Consider the following 17462-nt stretch of genomic DNA (forward strand, 5'->3'; position numbering starts at 1 on the left):
GTAATGATGTTAATTCTCCCTATTCATGAACATGATATATGCTTCCACTTATTTGTATCTTCTTCAGTTTTTTTTTCTTCAGTATTTTAAAATTTTCCACTGGTCTTTCACCTCCTTGGTTAAATTTATTCCTACGTACCTTATTTTTTGTTGTTGTTGTTTTTGCAATTGTAAATGACATTGTTTCTTATTTCTCTTTCCGATAGTTCATTATTGGTGTATAAAAATGCAATTGATTTCTGAATAATAATTTTTTATCCTACTCTATTGAATTCATTTATCACTTCTAGTAGTTTTTTGATGGAATCTTTAGGGTTCTTTATATACAGTATAGTGTCATCTGCAAATAATGAAGTTTAAAGGGCTTTTTTTTTTAATGTACAGTTTAGCATATATAACTGCCATCGTCTATATGGCTTGCTTCATCTAAAGTGTTCTTAAAAGTTCTAAGTAAGTATTGCCCTATCTGCTGTTTATCCTCAACAATCTTACCCAGTTAAAGCCTTCATTTTAGTGTAATGGGATGGTGTATTTCGTTTCTTTGACAACTGTTTGGTGAGAAACTCACATTGTATTGTTGTGTGGTTGTGTTTTCTTTGGGAGTTTTGTATGTGGGTAAATATGTTTTGAAATGCTATTTTTTAAAGATTTTATTTATTTATTTTTAGAAAGAGGGGAAGGGAGAGAGAAACATCAATGTGTGGTTGCCTTTCATGCATCCCCTACTGGGAACTCGGCCCGCAACCCAGGCATGTGCCCTGACTGGGAATCGAACCAGCAACATTTCACTTCGCAGGCTGGCATTCAAACCACTGAACCACACTACCCAGGGCTGAAATGCTATTTTTGAAGCATCTGTGGCTTTTGAGGTCTTTTTTTAATATTATATTACTCTTTTATTTTAAGAAAAATGTTGCAACAGGGAGGGAGTGTAGGAGACAGGGTAGGCCCTCATAACACTTAGTATGGAATTCTCTATGTAGTTATTTTTGACTGACCTTATTAGATGTATGCTTTAATACATACTTTTGAGATTTCTTAAAAAGGTAAGAACTGTTAGTCTCTTCAAAGGTATATTTAGTAAATGTCTAAAAATATTTTATTGTATTTAATGTTCCCTTTCTACAGTTACTAAACCTTTAAAATGTATTTATTATTAGAAATATGATTCTATCATGAGTGTTAGAAATGCAGAGGTGAAACTAAAACTTAGCATAGAAAATAACTAGTATGGGAAAAATGTATTTGTTGTCTTATAAGAAAAACATCTTGTAAAAATGTATCTAATTCTTTTTCTGAGCATGAAGTGAACGAAAGAGGGCTAGATATAAAAATGAGATATCAAATTGTGCATTTTTTGTTTTTATTTTGCTTTTTAAGTTTTTTTTTAATTTTTAAATTATGTTTACTCTATTAGTTGTTTCAGTTTTTCTCCCTTTACCCCCCTCCATCCATTCCACCCCCACCCCCCCGGCTCCCACAGTCAATTCCCACTCTGTTGTCCATGTCTATGGATCATTCATACATGTTCTTTGTCTAGTCCCTTCTCCTCCTTTCCACCATTGTCCTCTTTCCCCATCTCCTGTGGTCACTTTCTGTTCCATGTTCCCATTCCTGTGGTTTATTTTTTCATTAGTTTATTTTGTTGAATAGATTCTCCATATAGCTGAGATCTTAAGGTATTTGTCTTTCACCAACTCGCTTATTTCACTTAGCACAATATTCTCCAGTTCCACCCATGTTGTTGCAATAGGTAGGAGTTCCATCTTCCTTCCTTCCTTCCTTCCTTCCTTCCTTCCTTCCTTCCTTCCTTCCTTCCTTCCTTCCTTCTTTCCTTCCTTCCTTCTTCTTTAAATGCAGATTGATTTTACTTATTTTTTTAAATGTCAAAGTCAATTATAAAATATTAAAAAATTTAAAACCATTATAAAGTCTCAGCAATTAAAACAACATGACACCAGCACAGAAATAATCAAGTAGATCAATGAAATAAAATGAGCATTCTAAAAACAAACATATATATCTGTCTAACAATGTAACATAGGATTAAATTGATATTTCACATCAATGGGTAAAATAAGGCTTATTCAACGAATAAGGTGCATGGACACCTATTAGTTGAAATAAAACAAATATAGAGCCCTATTTCACACATTATACAAGAAATATTCAGGTGAGTTAAAAATCAATATGTAAAATCTAAGGAGTTTTAGGAGAAAATGCAAACTAATATTTTTCTTACCTTGAAGTAAAATATTCAAACCCAGAAGCTATAAAGTAAAATAATTGACAATATGACTATATTAAACATTTAAGATTATATAGTAATATACATATTAAAAAAAGTTAAAGGACAAGTAATAGAATTGGAAAGTATTTGCCACGCATCTAAAAAAGGGTTAATAGTTTGTTTGGGTTTTTTTAGGGAAAAAAATTCTACAAACCTTTAATCAATAAATGGATAACGAATACCAAAAAGTCATTTAAAACTTTTTAAAAATAATAGGAATAGGCAAGAAATATACAAAAACAGGTTTAGTTTCAACAAACAATAAAGGAACAATTAAAATAACACATCATTGTCACAATCAGATTAATATGTATTTAAAAATATTGGTAATATCAAGTATTGACAACTGTGAAAGGAACTGGGTATTCATAGACTCTTTTTCTTCATCTTGAAGCAGTCTCTTTAGCATATTTTGCAGTGCTGGTTTGGTAGAGGTGTATTCTTTTAGCCTTCTTTTGTCTGGGAAACTCCTTATTTTGTCTTCCATTTTAATTGAGAGCCTTGCTGGGTAGAGCAGTCTTGGTTACAGGTCTTTGCTTTTCATTACTTGGAATATTTCTTGCCACTCCCTTCTGGCTTGCAGTGTTTCCGTTGAGAAGTCAGCTGCTAGCCGTACCGGGGATCCCTTATATGTTACCACCTCTTTCTCCCTTGCTGTCTTTAGGATTCTGTTTGTCTTTGATATTTGCCATTTTAATGATTATGTGTCTTGGAGTGGGCCTCATTGGGTTCCTCTTGAATGGGACCCTCTGTGCTTCCTGGACTTGCGTGACTTTTTCTTTCCTCAAATTAAGGAAGTTTTCCATCATTACTTTTTCAAACAGGTTCTCCATCCCTTCCCCATCCTCTTCTCCTTCTGTTATCCCTATTATACAGATATTATTACGTTTTACGTTGTCCTGCATTTCCCTCAACACTCATTCTTTTTGAGTCTTTATTTTCATTTTCTTGCTCTTTAGGGAAGCTTTTTTCTACCTTATCCAGTTCGCTGATTTGATCCTCAGCTTCATCTAGCCTGCTTTTGATTCCTTCTACTGTGTTCTTCAATTCCGAAACTGTATTCTTCATTTCCTCTTGTCTCTTATTGATAGTTTCTATAATCTTTTCCTGCTGATAGTTTGCAGTAAGTTCCTTTAGTTTCTCTGTAGTTTTTTGCAATTCTCTCTGAGCTCACTGAGCTCATTGAGCTTCCTTAGAAACATTGTTTGGAACGCAGTATCTGATAGTTTTCTTGCCTCTATTTCATTTAGTTCTTTTTCTCAGGATTCCTCCATTCCCTTCGAGCGGGGGGGTATTTCTTTGTCTTCTCATTATTTGTGAGACTCTTTTTTGCTTCTCCTTCTTAAATTGATCTGTCTTGATTTCCTGACTTTGTGATGTGAACTTCTATGGTAGGAGACTGCTGTTTTTACTTTCTGAATTTGTCTCTCATGATGTCAGATGTTGTCTCTGTCTGCCCTTAGGCAGTCTGTTTGAGACTTCCAGGAATCTTCTGTCTGTGGCTGTCTTCTTCAGCTGTTAACCTAGTCACTCTGCACTCAGCAGGCAGCTTATACGGCACAGGGCGGGGCGGAGTCCCTCCTGGGGGCAGGGTTATTGGGTCCTCTGCTGCTGCTGCCGCTCAGGGGGAGTGGTCTCTGCCTGAGCAAGATGGCTGCTGCTGTATGGGGGAAGAGTCAGCACCGAGATCCCACCGGCTACTCTCTCCATTCTCTTCCCAAAGCCTCCTTCCCCAGTCTCTCCTCAGACGTCTCTAGCCTACTCTGCCCCTGCCTTTGCCAGAGCCCAGGATAAGTGGCTGCAAATAAAAATTTATGCGTTGGCCCTTTTAAAGGCACTTTGTATCTCCAGCTGCCTGTCTCTGGCAGAGAGCAACCCTGCTGCTTTTTGCAGCTGGCTGTTTTCTGTGTACTTTTTGGGTTCTGGTGCTGTGGGCTGGTGATACCTGCTTTTCGTTCAGACCCCACTCTTCTCAGGGGGATCCAACTGGCCCCTCTAATATCCTTCTGGTGCTGCCACCTGTGGGTGTCCTGCCTGCCTTCTTGAGTCTCTACCGCACTCCATACCAGTTATTGTGCTAAAGCTGATTCTTGTGTCTCCGAGGTTACAAGGCTCCTCTCTCACTATTGTTCAGTTGTTTGTTCCAGGTGATTTCTCCACAATTTAGTTGTAATTCCAGGTTGGTCCTGGGAGGTGGTCAGTGTGACTGCCACTCACTCCTCCACCATCTTGATTCTCTCTAAATTGTGCATTTTTTGTTACTCAGTGATTGGCATTGGCTTTTCAGGTAAGGTCTTTTGATAACTAAATATTGAAAGTTAAAAAGATAAGAACAAAAACGGTATTATTTTCAGCATTCATGAGAATTACACTCATAAAAAGTAAATTACTGTTTTTAACCATGGTAATGTAACATGGTTTTTGTATTGGCTTGATTATCTGACATTTACTCAGGGCTTTTATATCACTCTGCCTCGGCACATTTCAGGGTCTCAGTGTTGTTTCTCAGCCTTTGTCCTCAGTTTTGTTGGAGAACCTACACATTATTTTTTAAAATAGAAGAGCCATCTTGAGAATTTGCCATTGTGGTTTTGGAATTCTACAATTGTGTCATGTTTGTAAGAAAGTAAAACTTTGAGCAGACTGTTTTGATTTTATTTTTAACCACAAGAAATTTCGTGGTCTGCTTTAATTAAAAATAAGCCTGATCGTTTCAGCTTTATTGGATTATTTATAATTGACAAATAAAGCAGTAAGATATTTAAACTATACTTTGTGGTGAATTGATATATACATACATTTTGAAAGGATTTCTCCCATATAGTTAATTAACACATCAACTCACATTTATATTTATATTTTTTATGAGAACATTTAAGTTCTACTCTGCCAAATTTTAATTATGTAGCACTGTGTTATCAACTATAATTATTATTTATACATTAGAGCCTCAGATCTTATTTTCCATATAGGTGAAAATTGTACACTTTTACCAACCTGTAACTATTTTTCTCATTTCCTTGTCCCTGAGAATCACTTTTCTAATCTCTGTTTCTGTGAGACTGACTTTTTTTTAAATTTAGATTTTCTGTATAAGTGGTGCAGGAAATCTATATTATGAACTGTAATAAAATCTATAATATAATATAACATTATATTTTCTGATAATATGGTACCATGCATGTTTATCTCAGTCTGACCTATTTCACTTAGCATAATGTCCTCAGGGTGTATCTCTTTTGTCATAAATAGCAGCATTTCCTTCTTTTCATGACTTAATAATATTCCATTGTATATACATACCATATCTTCTTTATCTATTCATCTGGTGATGGACTCTTAGGTTGTTTTCATATATTGGCTACTGTGAGTAATTTAGCTGTCTTTTTATAATCTTATTTTATCTCAAGAACTGAATATGTCTTAGAGATGTATAGAGCATGCCCAAATGAAATTTGACCTTATCCATTTACTTTGATAATAGGTACATATTTCTCTAAAAATTTAATCTCCATAAAAATTCAACTTTCATAGCAGTTAGAAACACCAATATTTTAAGTCATTACTGTTACATTGTGGGCTAAGAGGTGACTTGTGTGTGTGCATGTGGATGTGTAACCTTTTCTACATTCAGCACATTTTTTAGAATTAATACATCTTTTATAATCTGACTTACGTCACTTTAAAATACAACTTTCCTTAATTTAAAACTCCTCTTTTAGAATGTAAATTTCATTTACAGGTATTTCAATTTTATAAAAACATCTTTAAGGAGACTAGATAACTTGCTTTTTGATTTGGTTTGGTTTTTTAATTACTGCAGTTGTTTTTAAATTTGATATTTTATTTTAGGTCATATCGATGCATTTACTTCAAAGCTTTTCTTGCTAGAAGAAATTACCTCAGAAGAATTAAAAGAAAAAGTTTCAGCACTCAAGTAAGAAAGTCTATTTTGTGCTCCAACACAATCCAATTCTTGATGATTTTGAAGGAAAATCAGGAAATGGCAAAAATTAAATAAATAGTATAATTTAATCAAATTAGGGATAAATTTTGGTGTTCTGTGTTTTACACTATCTCAACTATTTTTTGTTGTTGTTGTTGTTGTTGAGGACATTTCTCTTCCTGAAGAGCTATGATTGTTAAAGAGTAAGGATTTGTTTTTGTTGTGTAATTTTACATGAATTTCTTCTGTTTTATAGGATTTCAAGTTTATTTAACATCCTCCAACACATTCTAAAGAAATTAAGTAGGTAAGTATTTTTTGGGTAGTTTCATTGATATTTTTTATTTTCTTGAATGAAAATTCATAGAAACTTTGAATCTATCTAGATTAGATAGAATTTAATCTAGAAATGTGAGATTTATTTTTTTGTGTCAAAATTGAAATTATGAAAGTAAACTGAAAAGATAATATCATTTACACTTTTCTGTAAGGCTTATTGTATTGGTTTCCTGTTGCCACTGTAACAGATTACCACAGGCCTGGTGGTTTAAAACAACACAGGTTTATTCTCTTACAGTTCTGCAGGTCAGAAACAGGAAATTATTTTTCATTGGACTAATCTCACAACAGCAGTGTTCGTTTTGGAACCTCTGAGGGGACAATCATTGCCTTGCCTTCATTTTCAGCTTCTAGGGCTGTATCCCTTGACTTATGCTCCCTTTTTCTATCCTCAAAGCTCATCACTCAAATTTCTGCTTCTGTTGTCATATTGCATCCATACACATTTGCAAAGCCGTTAAAGTAACATTGACAGTTCTGGAAATTAGGATGCGAACATCCTGGGAGACCACTATTCAGCCTGCCATAGTATATTGCTCACATTTTCGGGGTAAGGAAGCAACATAGAGCTAGTGATCAGAAGTCATTAGGTCCATGGCAAATCTCAGAATATGGACTCTCCACCCAGTCATTCATCAAACTACATACGTGAACTTGTTATGTGAACTTTTGTGTTTCTTCTGTTATGCGCTTAACAAAACATAAACTAGAAAACAATTCAAGAGTCAGGTCAAAAATCTCAAAGTTCTAACTCTCCTATTAATTATGCAACTGGATATAAGGTTTCTTATTTATAAAATGATGACACTGAATTCAGTAATTTCCTGGGTACTTTTCCATTCTGAGATTCTGTGATTCTGTGGCAGGACTTTTTATTTTATATATTCTGTTCCTCATGTAAAACACAATGATGACATATGAAATTTTCTGAATGCTTTTTGAAATTTTATTATCAATATCTTAGTTTGTGTATTAATTTTCTACTGCATCTGTAACCACAAAATTAGTGTTGTAGAACAACAAAAATTTACTATCTTGCAGTTCTACAAGTCAGAAGTCTAACAGGTCTCCCTGGGCTAAAATCAAGGTATTAGCAGGGAAGCATTCTTTTCTGTAAGGCTCTGGGTGTGCTCTGTTTCCTTGACTTTTGTATATTTTAGAGGCCATGTGCATTCCTTGACTCATGCCTCTCTTCCTCCGTCTTCAAATTTTCAAAGGTGAGTCCTGGCCGGTGGCGCAGTTGGTTGGAGTGTCACCTTGTACACCAAAAGCTTGTAGGTTTTATTCCTGGTCAGGACAAGTAACTAGGTTGCAGGTTTGACACTTCGTCAGGGTGCATACAGGGGGCTGCTGGCCAATGTTCATTCTCTTTCTCTCCCCCCGTGCCTTCCTCTCTCTCTAAAATCAGTAAATATATCCTCAGGTGAGGATTAAAAAATTGAAAAAAAAATTTTTGAATAGTTTCAAAGGTGAGTTGAGTGCTCCTCATATTACATCATTTCTGACCTTTTCCACAGTCACATCTCCCTCTGAGTCTCTTTTCTACATATAAGGACTCTCATAAATTACAGTGAGCCCACTTAGATAATCCAGGAAAAACTGACTGTTATAATCAGGTGATTAGGAACCTGAATTCCATTTTAATTCCCCTTTGCCATGTAATGTAACATTCACAGATTCTAGGGTTTAGGATATAGATGTTTTGGTGAGGCCATTTATTCACCATGTACATGGCACTTTTGTGGCACTTTCAAGGTTATCTTCTGTGGAGCATCTATCTTGTTCTTTTTGAATTCTGTTAACCAAAACCACCCTTATTTTTGTTAAAGTGAGTGAAGCTATATGATTTTTATTGATGAAAGATCTCTTTAAATGTTATTTATTCCTATGACCAAATCAACTATTCATTTCCTGATATGGAAATATGAAAGTAATTGTTTGGGAAAGAAATTCTCCAGAGGGTAAGAATAGTTTTCTGTACCTCGTTTGTCCACATCTATTATTTTTCTACATAAAAAATTAATAAGAAAGCCCTGGCCAGTGTGGCTCAGTTGGCTGGAGTGTTGTGTCATAACCAAAAGGTTGCAGGTTTGATTCTCAGTCAGGGCACATACCTGCGTTAGAGGTGCGATCCCCCATTGGTCCCTGGTCCAGGCACACTCTTATCTCTGGTCCAGGTGTGTCCGGGAGGCAAACCAATTGGTGCTTCTATCACCCTTCCTCTCTCTCTAAAAAGCAATGAAAAAATGTCTTTGGGTGAGAATAAAAAAAGAGTGAAAGTGTAACTTACCAGGTTTGTAGGCAGATCCAAATAACTAAAGTACGATTAATTCTTATTTTTTGTGATATATTGTGGGAAAGAACTGATGTTCTCAACTTAGTACCTTTGAGCTAGGAGTATAAAATCCTAAGAAAATAGAGTATATTAACCATATTCTTTTAACACTTTTATGTTGATACATTTAATTCCATAAAAGTTTTCTAAGGAAAATGCATGTTTGATATTTGACAGAACTGATTATTGTGACAGGGAGGATCATGACGGAGGCTATGGTCTGTGGAGCTTGACTGTCTGATTTTTATCCAGGCCCTGCACTCAGGACTTCGAGCATATTGCTTATAATCTCTAGTTTCTGTTTATCTCTAATATGGGCTTAATTCTTAATATTATGCACCAAAGTTTTGTTGTGGAGGATTTAATAATAAAGTGGATATAAGCAGTACAGTAGTTAATTCATGATAAATATTCAATACCTATCAGCTGTTATTGTTACTGTTATTTTTGTAGCACCTCATTGTATTGTGATTGTTCCATTGACTATTTCTGCCTCTTTTATACTCAGTGTAGTGAATGAATCACATTCACTTTTGTATGTCTATTCACCTATTATTAGATACAAAGTAGTAGATTCAATGTTGAGTGAATTAAAATGTTCTGTATAAGAATGATATGAATATACATTCATGAAATACTTTTCAGTATATGTTGTCCATGGATTCGAGAATTAAGCAGACTATTTGTTTCCCATTAAAGTATTGAAAATTTATAAATTGGCTGATATAACAGTAAAAAGAAAATAATCATATATCCTGAACTTTGGAATAATAATTAAAATTAGTTGCCTAAAAGACATGAGAGTAGTTTAAAAGACTTCTTAAATCTTATTTAGTCATAAAATTACTTTTAGAGGTGGTATTCCATTTCCATATTGTTTTTGATTTTACTCATAGACCATGATTAAGAAACGCTGTGGAGACTGACACATTGAGTTGAGTTTCATTGTGTGGATTTAGCTTGCAGGAGGGTTCCTACTTGTTGTCTCATGCAGCAGAAGATTCTTCCCTCCTGATCTACAAGACCTCTGATGGAAAAGTCACTAGGACAGCATACAATTTGCATAAAACACATTGCAGCCTCCCTGGTATTCCCTCCAGTCTCTCAGTTCCCTGGGTTCCATTAGATCCCAGTCTATTATTACCGTATCATATCCATCACGGAAGAATACCTTGCACTTTTCCACCAAAGTCACTAGGTCCCACAGTACAACAAAAGGTAAGATCTATTTTTAAATTAAATGTTCCATTGGATTGTTTATTATTGATCTATTCCACTGGCTAAATAGTATTTCAACCTGAAGCCCGTATCCGTCATAGTAATCATAACACCACTGTAAAAACTATATCCACAGGAAGGATAGATGAAGTCGTATGCTCTACTGAGTTCAGTTGTTGTGTCAGTGAAACTTTGTATCTTTTGTAAGCTTTATACGTCAACTAAAGAAAATTCTACTAGCTTGCCCAGTGGGGGCATGAATAAAGCACCCACATAATTAAATCCCTTGCTTCTATGAGAGGTGAAGTTAGGTTTTTGGTAATTTTTGTTGATGATACTGATCTATTTCATTACATATTTGAGGCAATTTGCAGAAGAATACATACAGTAAAATTATGATACAATTAAAAATTGCTAAGTAGGATATAAGAAAATATAAAAACTAGCATTAGTAATTAGGAAATGCAGTGCTTATTAAAAGTACAATAAAATGTTAAAAGACTATATTGTGTTTTGCTAAGTATGGAATAGCTCAGTATTTATTCAGTTATAATAAATGTTACTCTCTTTATAGAATCCTTCCCAGAAATATCAGCTGAATGTTTTTTTCCTCTGTCTGAAACTTCCTGTAAGGCCATGACTAGAAATATTCTTCGTCATGTTAGTCATTCTTTATATCATGGAAGAAATTCCAATTTGAGTTCAGTTGTTATAAAAGTTTTTGTTCTCTACAAACCTGAATCTCAATGTTCAGGAAACAAAAACCAGTGTATTTTCCTTCCCTGCTGCCAAAAAATCTTTGAGTCAAAAATCATTGTCTGAGTTCTATAATCTTCTCAACATGTGTGCCCCAGAACATGTGTCACTTATGTATTATGTGGCTATTGCTCCGTTCTTTTTTTTCTGTCGTTTTGAGCAAATGCGCTCAAGCCCTTTGTAAAACAGCTGGAACACAAATGCCAAAGTTTTTAAAATAATTTAGTGAATGGAGTTTTTTTATATGTTTTTCAGTTTTTTAACATTACTGTTTGGGAGGATTGTTTTAGAAATGAGAACTCCTTGCACATTCTTAGTTAACTTTGTCTAAGAAAATATATAAATGTTATTAACTAGTTGCTATATATGAAAGAATGGAGAAAGTTAGTTGTTAGCTTTTAAGTCTTTTTATCTAAAGTTTTGGTTGCCTATTTCCAGTTTTCATTTAACATCAATTGTGATTTTTATAACCTCCTAAGGCACAACTTTCTTAACTAATCTAAAAATAATTGAAAACTATTTTTCAAGGATTTATGTTCTTTCTAGAATAATTAATTCCTTTTAATTTAGAAATTCTGGTTATAGTCTCTCACCTATAACATACTTCCCTGTGGAGTGGCCTACCCCTTTTTAGTGTCAGTCCACAGTTTAATACCTTGACACAATTCTATTTGTTTAGGACTTGACCACATAAATACAAAGTTAAACAATTCAGTTATATGTATACTAGTAAGCACAGTGTTCATTGTTTAAGATACTTCATGCATTCAGGGACAAATTCTTAGTAAGATTATTCAGGGCCCAGTTGTTATACAGACTAGCATTAGGTACTGTAGAAATTCGATAATTAATGCTTGGTTTGATGTTTTCTCCAAGCCCATGGAAAGTTGTTGGTGATCTCTGACACACTGCCCTACAATCTAGCCCTTCATTTGGTGGGAATCACCTAGACTTCCTCCCTATTTCCTCCTACTTAGGCCATAGGTACGGGACTTTCTAGTCCAACCAAGGTAAGTACAGATAGGGATTCTAGCCTTAGCAGCAATAGGAAAAGACCAAAGCTTCAGGAAACTCAAGGGAAATAAGATGCTGTATAAAATAGAAATTGTCTATATATTTCATGGTGTAAAAACTCATGTAACAAATGTTTCTGCCTCTAATATGATCCCTTAGTTTCTAGTCCACTTAAATTGATGTCTCATCTCTGTGTAGTGCCTTAGGCACCAAAACCCCAAGCGTACCCCAGTAGAGCCTACCTCTGCCTCCCCTCCATAGAACGAAGCTTAATAGCAGGCTTCCTGTGCCACCCCTGACTTCTGCTTCCAGTCTTTTTGCAATGGCTCTGCGCTTATCCCTTTTCTCCTTCAATATTTTTGTAATAAACATTCATTACATACACACACACACACACACACACACAATCTTGCAGTGGACATTTCAAAATGCTTACTTTCCTCGGTGATATAGTAGATACAATTAATGTGGTTGGTATACTTTTATAGTAAATACCAGCTGCATGGGGAGTGATCTAGATAATCTGAAAGCCATAGCACTTTTCTAATTAGTATGTTAGAAAAGTAGATCACTCTGAGACAGACTGGCATACTCAAATCCCAACTCAAGTTTGCCCTTTCTAGTCATCTAATGGCAAACCACAAGATGCCCCTAAAGGGGCAAAATACTAAGTGAGGGCACCCGGGGTCTGATTTCGTTCTTAGTGAGCCAGCAGCCCTTTAGAGCGATGCTAGTACTATGTCTGTTGTTGTAGGCATATGAGAGAGAGTGCTTGGATTACAGCCAACACCCATCGGTCCAAGGTCTAGAATTCACTGGATAAGATGTGAAGGGCACAGGGTGGCTAGGGAAGGTAGAAGCTGATATGGACAGCTTTGAGGGAAGTGGTTTCAGCCTATAAAGTTTTCGGTCCTTTTCTGTGAGGCCTGACTTTCTCTATTAATCCATTTTAAAACTCTGTGCTCTCTCAGTGGCCACGGTGATGACAGCATTTCCAGATCTCACCTTCGACATGACTGTAATTAGCAAGGGATCATATCTTAAGACTTATACCTTCTCTCTTCCCTAGACAGTGTGAGCTAGAAAGTCAGGATGAATAGCAACTTGCACTGAAGAACAGTAGGCATTAAGGTAGAACCAGCACCCCAACAAAGTTTCTTCCCCCATTTCCCTCCTTTCTCTTTTTTCATGTTCTGTAGTCTTCCAAATTCTTCTTTTCCTTCTCTCTTTCTTTTTTTCTTTCTTCCTTTACTTTTTCAGCTCTTCAATTTTTCCTTTTTAACTTGGGCTCTTTTCTCTTTCAGATTTCTTCTTTTTTTTCCCTTCTTTTTGTACTCCTCTTTTTCTTGCTCTGTATCCTCCATTTTGCAATTTCTCCCTCCTCTTAACTAGCACTGACCTTCTTGTATTTCCTTTCCCTCCCTTCATAGTTTTCATTTCTTCCTCTCTCATGCCCTTCAGCTTTGTCGTTGCAGACACATTGCTAAAAAGGCCTGAGATTCCCTCATTTTCTAATTTTACATTTCAACCTCTTCCAAATATAACAGAGAGTGGCTTCCCCTTAGATTCTCTTCACCTTCCCTGATCTATCCCCTTTCCTGATTGTTACTTGAAAATTTAATACTTTAAAACTTTGTCAAATTAAAGCTTGTTTAGAAGCAGCCAGGTTGCTAGGGATCAAAAATGTGTAAAGGACCATTTATAAAGAAAGTAATGCATGTGGTAATAATACAGAGTTGACTGTATATAAATATATTGTAAACATGTTAAACTATTTTCTCTTCTTTGCTTCATCTCTTAGATTAGTGGAACAAGAATGCCTACACACAGCCGCAGGAATCCAGTTTCCATGGAAACCAAAAGCCTGCCTGCTCAGCAAGTTGAAAATGAAGGAGTGGCTCCAAATAAAAGGAAAATAACTTAAGGACTCTACCATGGAAAATGAAGGAGAAGCAGTTATAACAATGTTCAGTTTAGAAGAGTTTGAGGGGAAATACGCCTAAAAGATCAGAAGACAAGATGAACATTTTTTTTTTAGTGTCCTTGAGAGTTCTTAGAGTGCCTTGAAAAAATATGTTGGCTGTGTGAAGAAATGTTTCAGCTAAAATGGAATACTATACTCTTAACTCTTGACTTTTAAGGAAAATCTAGATATGGTTTAACATGATCATGGCAGGGAAATATGTAGAAAAGAAAATTATTTTTATAGTAGGCCTTTTCCAAAAATTATAAATAGGAAAATAATTTGCTTTTTTTCAAGAGCAATATTTACTGTTGTGCATTATTTTAATAACTTGAGTTATATAACCAGTCAGTTGCGAGGGATTCAAAATGTTAATTCTTACCACTGTCAGAGATAATTTTGAGCAACATGTTAACCTTGTTTCTGACCCACTGTGACAAGTTTTTTGCTGTTGTTGGGGTTTTTATTGTTTGTTTTTGTTTTTAATCCTCACCTGAGGAAATGTTTATTGATCTTAGAGGGAGAGGCAGGGAGAGAGAAAGAAACATTGATAGAGAGAGAAACATCAATTGGTTGCTTCCCATAAACATCCCAACCAGGGATTGAACCCACAACCTTTTGGTGCATAACATGGTGCTCCAGCCAGCTGAGCCACTTGACCAGGACTGGCAGTTGTTGTTGTTCTATTACAATTCTCCCAATTTTGCCCAATTGTGATTCTTGTAGGTTAATAAAGTTAATACCTTTAAAAACTTGGTGAAATTCCACTGCAGACTCTAAAATTTAAAATAAAAAGTTTCCTGCCTCTGAAAAGTTAAAAAATTAATATTTTTTAAGATTTTATTTATTTTTATAGAGAGAGGAAGGGAGGTAGAAAGAGCAGGAGAGAAACATCAATGTGTTGTTGCCTCTCACACGCCCCCTTCTGGGGACCTGGCTCGCATCCCAGGCATGTGCCCTGACTGGAAATTGTACTGATGACCCTTGGTATCACAGAACAGCACTCAATCCACTGACTCACACCAATCAGGGCCAAGTTAACAATTTTCTGTTGGACAATCATTTGTTCAACAACAACAACAATTTTTATTGTGTTATAGGTTTGGTGATGAATGCCTCTATCTCTTGGCACAAATTCCAGTTGCGTGCTACAATATGCTACTGAAATCAAAGAGAGGAACATGTTTTCCAGAAATAATAAGAAAAATATTATTTCAACTGATAAGGCTAATGTGTGGTAAAACATAGCTATCTTTTCCTCATCTATACTGATTAATTTTTCAGGACCACATCAATGAATTTGGAAAAAGGCAATGATCTGCTGATGTTAATGTAGCCAATTTGGACTTAAGAAGGAAGGGATGGACTTATTTAATAATTTGTATTCATGTTGTTTAATGTCCACTAAAGTTTTCAGAAATACGTATGTCATTTCTAAATCCAAGGCAATATTAGCTTTGTTTTTGCAGTTTTTGTGTGTTTTATATTAATACAAGAAATTTACATTAAGAAATCTAGAATTTTCTACAGTTCTAGAAATCTCCACTGTTATAGGTAATATTTGGGTATTTTTATCTTTAACTACCAAGTTTTGTTTCGTTGAGATTTTTTTAATCACTTATAAAATATGTTTAATTAATGAGTAATTATTAGTAAAATTGCTTTACATATTTTAATATATAATTTCCTCACCCTCCCATTTCCTTTTTAAAACATTGAGTCTTCTTTAATAGACTTGTTTTTTTTTTAACTTTGTCACATATTCCCATGTCTCAGAAATACTTTAGTTGTGAATCATTTGGCAATGATCCTAGGGAGAGTCAGGGATTCCCTTGGAATTTGCTCTTTTGAAAAAGCTAGACAGTGATTTTTTCAGGCTTTTGAATACCAGAAAGTCTTGGCTTTTATTTTTTCTAATACTACTTTTTACTTAGTAAAGTATGTGATCTTGCAAGTGATTATTTTGAAATTATTTTAGCCATACATTTGATGACTTAACTCTGATACATTTGTTTAGCCATACATTTGATTTAACTCTGATAATAGATATAAAGTTAGTCTTGGTTTTCCACATGTGCTTAATTGAGCCTTTTATAAAACATATATTTGATCATATCTTGTGTTCTTTTTCTTGATTTTTAGTTCTGAGAATGTGTAAGTAACAAAGTGACATTAACAAGATGAGCATTTTTTTCTTCTAGGGAAAGAAAAAAAACAAACTCAGTGTTAGTATTGGCAAGGATGGCCTGGCCCACTTACACCTCCATGGTGAAGGTACAGCTTATACATATCTCTTGGGAAATACTTAATTCAGTAAAAGCTTGAGTATATCTGTGTCCCACACAATCTAAAGTAGGTTCCCACTCTCTCATAATGTTTTCTTTTAACATATATCACAATACCTATTTGTTTACTTGACTTACTGCCTTTCTTCTTGAATAGACTAGATGCTCCAAAAGGGCAGGGGCATATTTGTTTCGTTCACCATTATCTAACAGACACCCAGCATAAGTGTGTCATATAGTTACTTAGTAGATATAAGTTGGATATATGACTAAATGAATAAGTAGATACAAGGATAGATTCTTTTTTTCCCAGAAGCTCGCATTCTAGTGAAGGACATAACACTGCTCTATGTAAATAAGTACTCTGGTAAAGGAATATAAGAAAGCCATCTGACCTTTCTTATTAGAAAATTAAGGCAGAATTTTCTGACATCAAGGTTGAGCTGACTCTTTTAAAAATGCGTTGAAGTTAGAAGGGAAGAGTGAAAGCTCTTCTACACAGAAAGAAGGCAGCATATGCAAAGGGGAAAGGTGGCCATGTTGTAGGCTGTGGACATGGGAGATGAGGGAAAAAGAGAAAAAGACACAGGACAGGACGGGGACAAACATGCCATCCCATGCCATTTAAATTTTGTCCTGTGCAAGGTGAGAACACGTAGTGAATTTTAATAAAAGTAACATGATAATACAATGTGCTTGAAAACGCTCTTGCCATCAGTCTAAAGAATGCAGTGGAACTGGGAAAGGAGAAAAGTTGGAAAGCTGTGTTGTAGTAATTGAAAAAATAGTAAAGGCCCTGAATGAAAGCTGTAAGTATAAGGATGGACTTACTGATAATAGGGGCGGGGGGAGGGGGCGGGGGAAGATAACTCAGTGATACGGTTGGTAGGGAAAGTCAAGTATGGCTTCATGATTCTCGTTTGGAGTACTGGGTAAATGATGATTTTATACATTAAGAGGGTAAGAGAAAGAGTGTAGAATGGAAAGAAATTCAATTAAAATGTTCCTTTCCTTTCACCACTTCTATTCCTTGAATTGGGGTTCAAATACGCTCTTACATATTGCTGCCTATAACCCCAAAACTCAGCCAGTTAAAATAAACATTCATTATCTCAGAATTTATGTGTATCAGGAGTCCGGATGCAGCTTAGCTGGGTGTCTGTCGCTCACAGTTTCTAATAAAGTTGCGGTCAAGCCGTTGGCGGAGGCTGCAGTCATTTGAAGAGTTGACTGGGGTTGGACTATCTGCTTCCAAGAAGCCTCACTCTTGCCGGTCGTGGGAGGAGTCAGTCTCTCACTGGTTATTGACAGGAAGC

The 17462-nt window shown here is 35.4% G+C and overlaps 1 protein-coding gene across 1 annotated transcript in view; it reads left to right on the plus strand.

Annotated features, from left to right (window-relative positions):
* Positions 1-15214, plus strand: part of ICE2 (interactor of little elongation complex ELL subunit 2) — a 61899-nt gene extending 46685 nt beyond the window's left edge. Inside the window, exons 14-17 of the mRNA XM_054565339.1 lie at positions 6143-6227; positions 6493-6543; positions 9870-10128; positions 13700-15214. Coding sequence (XP_054421314.1) covers positions 6143-6227; positions 6493-6543; positions 9870-10128; positions 13700-13822 — 518 coding nt within the window. The 3' untranslated portion in view covers positions 13823-15214. The remainder of the gene's footprint in view (positions 1-6142; positions 6228-6492; positions 6544-9869; positions 10129-13699) is intronic.
* Positions 15215-17462: the final 2248 nt, after the last annotated feature.

Source organism: Pteronotus mesoamericanus, unplaced genomic scaffold, assembly GCF_021234165.1.
Source record: "Pteronotus mesoamericanus isolate MK-2021 breed Mesoamerican mustached bat unplaced genomic scaffold, CSHL_Meso_final contig_164, whole genome shotgun sequence".
NCBI lineage: Eukaryota > Metazoa > Chordata > Mammalia > Chiroptera > Mormoopidae > Pteronotus > Pteronotus mesoamericanus.